Below are 12,939 nucleotides of genomic sequence, written 5' to 3' on the forward strand. Positions count from 1 at the left end.
CAGAACTCCCCCAACCCCCCCAGAATCCCCCCAGCCCCATATCTTCCCCCCATGCCCCCCCCAAATCCCTCCAGCCCCCCCAAACTCCCCCAACCCCCCCAGAATCCCCCAGCCCCATATCTTCCCCCCATGCCCCCCCCAAATCCCTCCAGCCCCCCAAAACTCCCCCAACCCCCCCAGAATCCCCCCAGCCCCATATCTTCCCCCCATGCCCCCCCAATCCCCCCAGCCCCCCAAAACTCCCCCACCCCTCCCAGAATCCCCCAGCCCCATATCTTCCCCCATGCCCCCCCAAATCCCTCCAGCCCCCCAAAACTCCCCCAACCCCCCCAGAATCCCCCCAGCCCCATATCTTCCCCCCATGCCCCCCCAATCCCCCAGCCCCCCAAAACTCCCCCACCCCTCCCAGAATCCCCCAGCCCCATATCTTCCCCCCATGCCCCCCCCAAATCCCTCCAGCCCCCCAAAACTCCCCCAACCCCCCCAGAATCCCCCCAGCCCCATATCTTCCCCCCATGCCCCCCCAATCCCCCCAGCCCCCCAAAACTCCCCCACCCCTCCCAGAATCCCCCAGCCCCATATCTTCCCCCATGCCCCCCCCAAATCCCTCCAGCCCCCCCCGAACTCCCCCAACCCCCCCAGAATCCCCCAGCCCCATATCTTCCCCCCATGCCCCCCCCAAATCCTTCCAGCCCCCAGAACTCCCCCAACCCCCCCAGAATCCCCCAGCCCCATATCTTCCCCCCATGCCCCCCCCAAATCCCTCCAGCCCCCCAAAACTCCCCCAACCCCCCCCAGAATCCCCCAGCCCCATATCTTCCCCCATGCCCCCCCCCAATCCCTCCAGACCCCCCAAACTCCCCCAACACCCCCCAGAATCCCCCCAAATCCCCTCCCCGAATCCCCCAGCCCCCCATCACCCCCCATCACCCCGGACACCACAGACCCCCTGTACCCCCAGCGCCCCCCCCAGCAGCCCCTCCCTCACCCCAGGGCAGGTCCAGGGGTGCCCCCCACTCCCCCCATTCTGCCCCCCCCGTCCCCCCGTGTGCCCCCCCCTCACTTGACGCCTGCGGAGAAGCTGGCGACGGGGGAGAAGAGGGCGTCGAGGTTGAAGCCCTCGAGGACCCCCTGGACGGGGCAACCGTTGATGCGGAACGAGGCGCTGGGCACCCCCAGGTCCAGGCAGCAGCTGATCACGTCCCCGGGGCCAGCGCCCGCCGCTGCGGAGAGGCCACAGCCCGGGCCACCCCCCCTGCGGGGACACGCCGGGGGACATGTGGTGGCACCGGGGGACACGTGGGGGAACCGAGGGATATGTGGGGGGACGCGCTGTGACGCTGGGGACGGGACAGAGGGTGGGGGACACGGCAGGGGACATGCCATGGCACCAGGGGACATGTGGGGGGACGTGCTGTGACACTGGGGACATGACAGGGGACGGGGGACACACCAGGGGACACACTGTGGCATCAGGGGACACATGGGGGGGACACGCTGTGACACTGGGGACATGACAGGGGACACACCAGGGGACACATGATGGCACCAGGGGGACACGTGGTGGCACCAGGGGACACATGGGGGGACATGCTGTGACACTGGGGACACAACAGGGGACAGGGGACACATCAGGGGACACGTTGTGGCACCAGGGGACACATGGGGGGACACGCTGTGACACTGGGGACATGACAGGGGACGGGGGACACATCAGGGGACACGTGGTGGCACCAGAGAACATGTGGGGGGACACGCTGTGACACTGGGGACACAACAGGGGACAGGGGACACGTGGTGGCACCAAGGGACATGTGGGGGGACACGCTGTGACACTGGGGACACGACAGGGGACAGGGGACACATCAGGGGACACGTTGTGGCACCAGGGGACACGTGGGGGGCCACGCTGTGACACTGGGGACACGCCGGGAATGGGGGACATGTGGTGGCACCAGAGGACATGCTGGGGGACAGGGGCCACGCTGGGGGCCACGCTGTGACACTGGCGGCCATGTTGGGTGTCACGTCATGACATTGGGACTACGTTGGGGGGACAGGGGCCACGCTGGGTGCCACGTTGTGACACTGGGCGCCATTTTAGGGGACAAGGGTCACGTTGGGTGACAGGGGCCATATTGGGGGCCACGTCATGACATTGGGGCCATGCTGGGGGACAGGGGCCACATTGGGGGCCATGTTGTGACACTGGGCGCCATTTTGGGGGCCAGGGGCCATGTTGGGTGCCACGTCATGACATCAGGGCCACACTGGGGGACAGGAGCCACGTTGGAGACCATGCTGTGACACTGGGGGCCATGTTGGGTGCCACGTTGTGACACTGGGCGGCGTTTTGGGGGACAAGGGCCAAGTTGGGGGCCAGGGGCCACGCTGGGGGCCATGTTGTGACACTGGGGGCCATGTTGGGTGCCACGTCATGACATCGGGGCCGCATTGGGGGACAGGGGCCACGCTGGAGACGTGTTGGGTGCCACACTGTGACACTGGGCGCCATTTTGGTGGACAGGGGCCATGTTGGGAGACAGGGGCCACGTCGGGTGCCACGTTGTGACACTGGGCGCCATTTTGGGGACAGGAGCCGTGTTGGGTGCCACGTCATGACATCGGGGCCACATTGGCGGACAGGGGCCACATTGGAGACCATGCTGTGACACTGGGGGCCATGTTGGGTGCCACGTTGTGACACTGGGGGCCATTCTGGGGGCCAGGGGCCATGTTAGGGGCCATGTTGTGACACTGGGGGCCGTGTTGGGTGCCACGTTGTGACACTGGGCGCCATTTTGGGGGACAGGGGCCATGTTGGGAGACAGGGGCCATATTAGGGGCCATATTGGGGGCCATGGTGTGACACTGGGCGCCATTTTGGGGGCCAGGGGCCACGTTGGGGGCCATGTTGTGACACTGGGGGCCATGTTGGGTGCCACGCTGTGACACTGGGCACCATTTTGGGGGACAGGGGCCACGTTGGGAGACAGAGGCCACGTCGGGGGCCATGTTGTGACTCTGGCCACCATGTTGGGGGCCAGGGGCCACGTTGGGGGTGAGGGGTCACGCTGGGGCCACGTGGCGGCCGTACCTGTCCAGAGGTGGAGGCCGTCGAAGGCGAAGGAGCTGAGGTCGTCGCCGGCGCCGTTGCCCCCCCAGCCCGTGCCCCCCCCCGGCGAGGGGCTGTAGCTGCCGGCCGCGGCCCAGCCCACCCGCAGGTGGGTGCCCTGCGCCCCCAGGAAGGGCCGCGCCCGCTCCACCGCCACCTCGAAGTACCACTTGGGGTATTGCGTGGAGCCCTCGTGCGTCCCCACGAAGATGTTGGGGCGCACGCTGTTGGGGGGGGGTAAAGAGGGGGGTCAGCACACCTGGGAGTACCCCGAGATCCCCAGGGGCACCCTGAGACGCCCCCCGGAGCACCCAAGAACCCCAGGAGCTCCCGTGGGCACACAGAGACCCTCAGGTCTCCCCCAAAACCTCTCAGGATCACCTAGAAACCCCCAGGAGCACCCCAAGCACCCCAGGGGTACCCTGAAACCCCCATGAAGCACCCCAAGAACCCCAGGAGCCCCCCAAAGCACTCCAAGAAAACACCAAGACCTCTAGGAGACCCCCAGGAGCACCCCAAGAACACCAGGGGCACCCTGAAACCCCCCCTCAAGCACCCCAAGAACCCAGGAACATCTCGTGCACACAGAGACCCTCAGGAGCACCCCAAGAACCTCAGGGGCACCCCAAGACCCTTCAGGAGCACCCCAGGGGCATCCCAAGGCACCCCAAAACCCCCATGGGCACCTCAAGACCCCCTGGGGCACCCCCAAACCCCTCAGGGGCAGCCAAGAGCCCTTCAGGCTGCTCCAAGTCCCACCTCAAGGAGCCTCCAAGAGCCTCCCCACATCCTCCAGACCCCTCCTAGGCCCCCCTAAACCCCCCAGCCCCCCCTTAAATCCCCCCAGGGCCCCCCAAAAGCCCCCCAGGAGCACCAGAAGACCCCCAGGAGCACCCCAAGACCCCCAAGGAGCACCCCAAGGTCACCTTAAGACCCCCAGGGGCACCCCAAGACCCCCAAGGAGCACCCCAAGGTCACCTTAAGACCCCCAGGGGCACCCCAAGACTCCCCTGGAGCACCCCAAGACACCCCGGGGGCACCTGAGACCCCTCTGGGGCAGCCAAGAGCCCTCCATGATGTTCCAAGTCCCACCTCAAGGAGCCTCCAAGAGCCTCCCCACATCCTCCAGACCCCTCCTAGGCCCCCCTAAACCCCCCAGCCCCCCCTTAAACCCCCCCTGGACCCCCCCCAAATCCCCCCCCAGGCCCCACCTGGTGACGTAGTTGACCAGCCCGGTCTGGAGCAGGAGGTCGCGGCGGGGCAGCAGGTTCTCAGTGATGAGGTTCTGGTTGGAGCGTACGGCCACGGCGTTGCAGACGCAGAGGGAGCAGAGAACGTCCAGAACCTGGGGGCGGGGGGGGGCGGGGGGGTCACAAACACTGAACCCCAAAATGATCCGGGTTGGAAAAGCCCTCGGAGCTCCTCCAGCCCCACCACGAACCTCCCCCAGATCCCTCAGCACCGGGTCACCCCGACTTCAGCCCCTCCAGGGATGCCACTGGCCTTCTTGGCCACCTGGGCCCACGTGTGTGGGGCCCCCCCACACCCCCACACCCCCCCCCACACCCCTCCGCCACCCCCCCGTCCCCACCTTGTGGTTGCGGCCATGTTTGTCCAGGAGGGAGATGATGGACTTGATGTGGTTCTCCTGGATGATGTTGAGCACCTCGGGGCTCTCGATGAGGACGCAGTACAGCACCTCCAGGATGCCTGCGGGGGCACGGGGGGGCAGCCCCACATCAAGGGGGCTGGCCCCATAGGAAGGTCCCCAGACCCATAAGAAGGAAGGTCCCCAGATCCACAGGAAGGGTCCTCAGCCCCACAGGAAGGTCCCCAGATCCACATCAGCGTCTCCAGACTCACAGGAGGGTCCTCACCCCCACATCAGGCTTCCCAGACCCACAGGAAGGTCCCCAGACCCACATCAGGGGGTCTCCAGCCCCACAGGAAGGTCCCCAGACCCACATCAGGGGGTCTCCAGCCCCACAGGAAGGTCCCCAGACCCACATCAGGGCATCTCCAGCCCCACAGGAAGGTCCCCAGACCCACATCAGGGGGTCTCCAGCCCCACAGGAAGGTTCCCCAGACCCACATGTGGGTCCCAGCCTCTGCACAAGGGCCTGTGGCCCCACACGACCCCCCTGGTTCCTGCTCCCACGTGAAGGTGTCCAGCCCCACACGTCCCCTCCCACCCCACATACTCCCCCCCCAGCCCTACACGACCCCCCAGTCCCACACAATCCCCCAGCCCCACATGACCCCCCCAGTCCCACACGACCCCTCCCAGCTCCACACGACACCCCCCACCCCACACGATCCCCCCCCAGCCCCACAAAACCCTCCACGCCCCATATGATCCCCCCAGCCCCACAGGGCCCCCCCAGCCCCACACCCCCCCCAGCCCCCCTGCGGGCTGACCCGAGGAGGCCTCCAGCCGGTCCAGTTTGCTGACCAGCCAGTCCAGGTTGGTGGAGAAGAGGGCGCAGTTGGCGCGGTTCCCCCGGATCAGCGAGGCTGGGGGGCACGGCGGGGGTCAGGGACCCACAGCCTCGGCCGCCGCTCACCCCACAGCACCCCATAGCACCCCACAGCCCCCCCATAGCACTCCATAGCAATCCATAGCACCCCACAGCCCCCTATAGCACCCCACAGCACCCCATTGCACCCCACAACCCCCATATCACCCCACAACCCCCCATAGAACCCCATAGCACCCCACAGCATCCCACAGCACCCCACAGCCCCCCCATAGCACTCCATAGCCCCCCATAGCACCCCACAGCACCCCACAGCCCCCTATAGCACCCCACAGCATCCCACAGCACCCCACAGCCCCCCCATAGCACTCCATAGCCCCCCATAGCACCCCACAGCCCCCTATAGCACCCCACAGCACCCCATTGCACCCCACAGCACCCCACAACCCCCATAGCACCCCACAACCCCCCATAGAACCCCATAGCACCCCACAGCCCCCCACAGCACCCCACCGCCCCCCATATTGATCTCTAGACCCTTGTCCACACCACAGCCCCTTGTCCCACCTCTGTTACACCCCATCCTGCCCCACAGGCCCCCGCACCACCCCACAGCCCCCTGTCGCACCCCATAGCCCCCCATACTGCCCCATAGCCCCCCAGCCCCTCCATCTTGCCCCCCAGGCCCCCTCCAGCCCCCCCCCCCCCCCCAGCCTCCCCCCCAGCAGCTCAGCAGCTCATAGAGCAGGTTGACACCCCACCCCCCAGCCCCCATCCCACCCCATAGCCCTCATCTCGCCCCCCAGCCCCCCCCACTGCCCCCCAGCTCCCATCCCACCCCACAGCCCTCATCTCGCCCCCCAGCCCCCCCCACTGCCCCACAGCCCCCATCCCACCCCATAGCCCTCATCTCGCCCCCCAGCCCCCCCCACTGCCCCACAGCCCCCATCGCACCCCACAGCCCTCATCTCGCCCCCCAGCCCCCCCCACTGCCCCACAGCCCCCATCGCACCCCACAGCCCTCATCTCGCCCCCCAGCCCCCCCCACTGCCCCACAGCCCCCATCGCACCCCCCAGCCCTCATCTCGCCCCCCAGCACCCCCCAGCCCCCCCCCAGCATCTCGTAGAGCCCATTGACATCCCTCCCTCCATCCCCCCCATCTCGCTCTCCAGCCCCTCCATCTCCCCCACAGCCCCCCCATCTCGCCCCACAGCCCCCCCCGGCCCCCCCAGCCCCCCCAGCCCCCCCACCCAGCAGCTCGTAGAGCAGGTTGACAATCTCCTTCCAGGAGGCGGCCGCCTCCTCCCCGGCGAACTCGGCGAAGTGCGCGGCGGTGCTGTACACGTTCAGCCGGTCGATGCAGTTCAGCACCAGCGAGATCATCCCCTGAGGACCGCGGGGGGGGGGGGTCACCCTGAGGGTCCCCCCTCCCCACCCACTTTACCCCACAGCCCCCCCATCACCCCTGAGCCACCCCACGAGTCCCCCTGGCAGCACCCACGGCGAGCTCTGGGCACCCCCCGTACCCCCACACCTCAGGACTCCATCCCCCCCCCCCTCGGCAGCCCCCCAGCCTCAGGAACCCCCCCAGACCCTCCCCGAGCTCCCCCATCTCCCCCCCAAAAACCTCGGGGCGGGGGGGGGGTCCCGGCCCCCCCTCCCCCCCCCGCCCCCGAAAGAGGTTCTGACACCCCCAACCCCATGAACATCCCTGCACCCTCCACCCCCACAATCCCCCCCTTCACCCCCCGGCCCAAGGACTCCCCCCAGAACCCCCCCAGACCCCCCAAAAAACCTCGGGGGGCTCCCGACCCCCCCCCCTCCTCCTGGAAGAGGTTCTGCCACCCCCAACCCCACGAGCATCCCCGCACCCCCAGCCCCAGGAGCCCCCAGGACCCGCCAGCCCCAGCACCCCCTTGGCCCCACGACCCCCCCCCCGGCGCCCCCCATCCCCGCTGGGGGGGGATTGGGGGGTCCTGCCCCCCCCCACCTCCTGCTGGAAGAGGTTCTGGCGGCTGCGCAGCGCCCGCAGGTGACTCTGGCGCCGATCGTGCTGCAGGTCGGCGGGGGGGGGCTGGAAATACCCGATGAGGTCCCGCAGGCTCAGGATCACGGCGGCGATGGGCAGCGCGGGGGGGGGCGCCCCCCGGCCACGCCCGCTCAGGCTGTCCAGGCTCCTGCAGGGGCGGGGAAAGCGGGGGGAAAGGGGGGGTCAGCCCCACACAGCCCCCACCCCACCCTATGGCCTTGGACCCCCCCAGACCCCCCCAACCCCCCCAGACCCATCGCAGGACCCCCCCAGCCCCCCAGCCCTATTGCAGGACCCCCCAGACCCCCCCAACCCCCCCAGACCTATTGCAGGACCCCCCCAGACCCCCCCCCAGCCATGAAGTGCCCATAGGGGCCAGCCAGGCTATAGAGCAGCCCCATAACCCCCTATAGCCCCCATAACCCCCCCATAACCCCCCATAGCCCCCCACAACCCCCCATAGCACCCCATAGACCCCACAGCCCCCATGACCCCCCCATAGCCCTCCCATAGCCCCATAACCCCCTCATAACCCCCTCATAGCCCCCCATAACGCCCCACAGCACCCCATAGACCCCCCAGCCCACCCATGACCCCCCCATAGCCCTCCCATAGCCCCCATAACCCCCTCATAGCCCCCCACAACCCCCCACAGCACCCCATAGACCCCCCAGCCCCCCATGACCCCCCCATATCCCCCCATAGCCCCCCATAACCCCCCATAGCCCCCATAACCCCCCCATTTTTGCCCATATCCCACCATAGCCCCCCATAGCCCCCTATAGCCCCCATACCCCCCCCCATTTCCCCCCATAGCCCCCCATAGCCCCCCCCGAACCCCCATGGCCCCCCCAGCCCCCCCCACCTGATGAAGTGCCCGTAGAGCCCGGCCGTGCTATAGACCATCCCCAGCCCCACACCCCCCATATCCCCTATACCCCTCCATTCCCCCCACACCCCAACCCCCCCATGGCCCCCCCACACCCCCCCGAACCCCCATGGCCCCCCCAGCCCCCCCACCTGATGAAGTGCCCGTAGAGCCCGGCCGTGCTATAGACCATCCGCGCCGCCTGGGACTCCTGGCGCTGGGAGCGGGTGAGGGACAACGCGTCGTCCATGTGTCCCTCCTGGTGCAGGATGGCCTGGGGGGGGGACGCGACACATGGAGGGGGGGTGTCAGCCTGAGGGGGGGGGCCCGGACCCCCCCAGTGCATCCCAGCGCCTCCCAGACACCTCCAGAGACCCCCCAAAGGGCCCCTCAGAGGTGCCCCAAAGAGCCCCTGGGGACACCCCGGTGCTGCTCAGACCCCCCCCCCCCAAGGACCCCAGAGACCCCCAAACCCCCAAAGATGCCCCCAAGACCCCCTGGGGACACCCCAGTGCTGCTCAGAGACCCCCAAATCCCTAAAGATGCCCCAAACCCCCCAACCCCCCCCAGACCCCCTGGAGATGCCCCAGTGCCCCCCCAGCCCCCCCTGAGCACCCCAATACCCCCAGAGACCCCATACTCCCCAAAAAATGCCCCACAGACCCCCTGGAGATGCCCCAAAGCCCCCCCAGAACCGCCCCAAAGCCGCCTGCACAGACCAAAGCCCCCTGGAGACCCCCCTGAAGATGCCCCAGGCCCCTCCAGCCCCCCCTGAGCCCCCCATGACCCCAGAGACCCCAAAAATCCCAAAGATACCCCAAAGACTCCCTGCAGATGCCCCAAAGCCCCCTCAGAGATGCCCCAAAGCCCCCTGCACCCCCCAAAGCCCCCCTCCGAGACACTCCAGGCCCCCCCCCCCGGCCCCCTCTGAGCCCCTCACCTTCCTCTTGAGCACCCCGAGGCGCAGGGCCTTGGTGTCGGCGGCGGCGTAGGTGAGCCAGAGCCCGCTGGCCACGTGCTGCACGAAGCAGAGCGACTCCCCGTACTTGATCTCGGGGGTCCCCATCCCCTCCACGTCCCGCTTGGCCACCACCTCCAGCTTCTCCTGCAGGGGGGGGAAGGGGGGGGTCAGGGGACCCCGCGGAGGGGACGGGGACACGCGTGGGGACAGGGGTAGGGAGCAGCGGAGGGCTGGGATGGGGATGAATGGGGACACAAATGGGGACACAAATGGGGCACAAATGGGGACACAAATGGGGACACAAATGGGGCACAAATGGGGCATAAATGGGGCACAAATGGGGCACAAATGGGGGCACAAATGGGGCACAAATGGGACACAAATGGGGGCACAAATGGGGCACAAATGGGGCACAAATGGGGCATAAATGGGGCACAAATGGGGACACAAATGGGACACAAATGGGGACACAAATGGGGACACAAATGGGACACAAATGGGGCACAAATGGGGCATAAATGGGGCACAAATGGGACACAAATGGGGGCACAAATGGGGACACAAATGGGGACACAAATGGGGCACAAATGGGGACACAAATGGGGCACAAATGGGGCACAAATGGGGACACAAATGGGACACAAATGGGGCACAAATGGGGCATAAATGGGGCACAAATGGGGCACAAATGGGGGCACAAATGGGGACACAAATGGGGCACAAATGGGGACACAAATGGGACACAAATGGGGCACAAATGGGGCATAAATGGGGCACAAATGGGGCACAAATGGGGGCACAAATGGGGACACAAATGGGACACAAATGGGGCACAAATGGGGACACAAATGGGGCACAAATGGGGACACAAATGGGGACACAAATGGGACACAAATGGGACACAAATATGGACACAAGTGGGACGGGACAAGGATGGGGACACAAATGGGGACCAAGATGGGGACAAGGACAAGGATGTGGACAGGGAAGGGATGGGACAAGGATGGGGACACTAATGGGGACAGGACTGGAATTGGCACCGGGATGGGGACAGGGACAGGGACAAGGCCAAGCGCCTGGACAGGGCCAGGCCCAGGACAGGGCCCAGCACGGGGCCAAGGTGTCACCCAAACGGGGCCAGGACAGGGGCCACCCCCACCGCCGTGAGCACCCCGCGCCCCCGAGCCAGCCCATCCCTCGGGGACCCCCGGACCACCCCGCGCCCCCCAAAAGCGGGTGTGTCCCCCCGTCCTTGTCCCCACCTTGGAGGCGCGGAAGCAGAAGGCGGCGGCGCGGGTGCTGGCGGCGGCCGCCTCCACCACGGCCAGGCCCTTGTCCTCGCTCAGCGCCAGGTACCGGCCCGTGGTGACGTGTCGCAGGCGGAAGGGCTGTCCCCACTTCAGGTGGCTCCCGCTCCAGCTGGGGGGGGACACGAGACGTGGGGTGTCATTGGGGGATGGGGGACAGGGTGGGGGGCATGGGGGGACTGGGGGAGGGAGATGGGGACGTGGGGATGGAGATGGGGACATGGGGGGTGATGGGGACATGGGGAGGGAGATGGGGACATGGGGGGTGATGGGGACATGGGGGGTGATGGGGACATGGGGGGGGAGATGGGGACATGGGAAGTGATGGGGACATGGGGATGGAGATGGGGACATGGGGGGGGAGATGGGGACATGGGGATGGAGATGGGGACATGGGGGGTGATGGGGACATGGGGGGGAGATGGGGACATGGGGGGTGATGGGGACATGGGGATGGAGATGGGGACATGGGGGGGAGATGGGGACATGGGGATGGAGATGGGGACATGGGGGGTGATGGGGACATGGGGGGGGAGATGGGGACATGGGGGTGATGGGGACATGGGGGGGGAGATGGGGACATGGGGGGTGATGGGGACATGGAGGGGGAGGGGACATGGGGGGGGAGATGGGGACATGGGGGGTGAGGGGACATGGGGGGGGAGGGGACATGGGGGGGGAGATGGGGACATGGGGGGGAGATGGGGACATGGGGGGACAGGGGACATGGGGGGTGATGGGGACATGGGAAGGGGTGGGGGGACACAGGAAGGGGTTGGGGGGACATGGGGGGGGTGACAGGGCCATGGGGACAGCAGGGAGGGTTCATGGGGATATGGGGACACAAGGGAGGGGTGGGGGGGGACACGGGGAGGGGTCACAGGGACATGGGGGGGACAGGGTGGGGACACGGGGAGGGGAGATGGGGGCAGGGAGGGGTCACAGGGAGATTGGGGGGGACACAGGGAGGGGTCACAGGGTCACAGGGACATGGGGGGGGGACACGGGGACGTGTCACCTGCAGTAAGGCACATGGAGGCCACCGGGTGGGGACATGGGGGGTGTCCCAGGGTGTCCCGGGGACCCCCCAGGAGGGGAGGGGACCCCCCCCACCCCCCAAAAACTCCCCCCCCCCCGTACCTGATGCGCAGCGGCTCCAGGCGCCAGAGGGACCGAGCGTGGGTGCAGACGGGCCCCCCCTCGTAGCTCACCACGCTGCTGCGGGGACACGGGGGGACGATTTTGGGGGGGGGGGGGGTGTCACTTGGGGATCCCCCCCCCAAATCTGACCCCCAAAACCCGGGGGGGCCCCCCCAAACCTGCGCTCCTCGCCCTGATCCGGCGCCGAGGGGGTCAGACACTCGTCCATGTGGCCGTGGAAGAGGCGCATGACGTGGCCGCCCGTCACGTAGCCTGGGGACACGCGGGGGGGGGTCAGGGCGTGCGGGACCCCCTCCCCAAAAATGGGGGGGGGACCCCCCAGCGCCCCAGCACCCACCTTCCTCGGAGCCGGAGCAGATGGGGTTCATGTTCCACAGGGTTTGCATGAAGGAGGCGTCGGCCTGGAGCTCCCCGCTGGCCGTGGAGAGGTGCTGGGGGGCACGGGGGCACACGTGTGTCATGGGGGCATGAACACGTGTGTCACGGGGCGTGTGTGCGTCACGGGGGCATGTGTGTCATGGGGTTGTGTGTGTCACGGGGTCGTGTGTGTCATGGGGACACACGCGTGTGTCACGGGGCATGAACACGTGTGTCATGGGGGCGTGTGTGTCAGAGGGTCGTGTGTGTCATGGGGGGACACACACGTGTGTCACGGGGCCATGAACATGTGTGTCATGGGCGTGTGTGTGTCATGGGGGCACACGCGTGTGTCACAGGGGCATGAACACGTGTAATGGGGTCGTGTGTGTCATGGGGGGACACACGTGTGTCACAGGGGCACGAACTGTGTGTCCACGGAGGCATGTGTGTCATGGGGAGACACACGCATGTGTCATGGGGGCATGAACATGTGTGTCATGGAGGTGTGTGTCACGGGGTTGTGAGTGTCATGACGACACATGCATGTGTCATGGGGGCATGAACACGTGTGTCATGGGACACGTGTGTCACAGGGGCATGAACACGTGTGTCATGGGGCGTGTGTCATGGGGTCATGTGTGTCATGGGCAGACACACGCG

General features: G+C 67.3%; 1 protein-coding gene across 1 annotated transcript in view; it reads right to left on the reverse strand.

Moving 5' to 3' along the window:
• LOC141938815 (ryanodine receptor 1-like) overlaps nucleotides 1–12,350 on the reverse strand; it is a gene marked incomplete at its 5' end in the record, with an annotated part of 78,872 nt that extends 66,522 nt beyond the window's left edge. Inside the window, 14 exon segments of the mRNA XM_074857826.1 lie at nucleotides 1,064–1,208; nucleotides 1,211–1,255; nucleotides 3,098–3,339; nucleotides 4,327–4,460; nucleotides 4,707–4,825; nucleotides 5,534–5,629; nucleotides 6,844–6,979; nucleotides 7,584–7,770; nucleotides 8,643–8,764; nucleotides 9,431–9,595; nucleotides 10,714–10,870; nucleotides 11,899–11,976; nucleotides 12,078–12,171; nucleotides 12,257–12,350. Of these exon segments, the coding sequence (XP_074713927.1) occupies nucleotides 1,064–1,208; nucleotides 1,211–1,255; nucleotides 3,098–3,339; nucleotides 4,327–4,460; nucleotides 4,707–4,825; nucleotides 5,534–5,629; nucleotides 6,844–6,979; nucleotides 7,584–7,770; nucleotides 8,643–8,764; nucleotides 9,431–9,595; nucleotides 10,714–10,870; nucleotides 11,899–11,976; nucleotides 12,078–12,171; nucleotides 12,257–12,350 (1,814 nt within the window).
• Nucleotides 12,351–12,939: the final 589 nt, after the last annotated feature.

Source organism: Strix uralensis, unplaced genomic scaffold (assembly GCF_047716275.1).
Source record: "Strix uralensis isolate ZFMK-TIS-50842 unplaced genomic scaffold, bStrUra1 scaffold_325, whole genome shotgun sequence".
NCBI lineage: Eukaryota > Metazoa > Chordata > Aves > Strigiformes > Strigidae > Strix > Strix uralensis.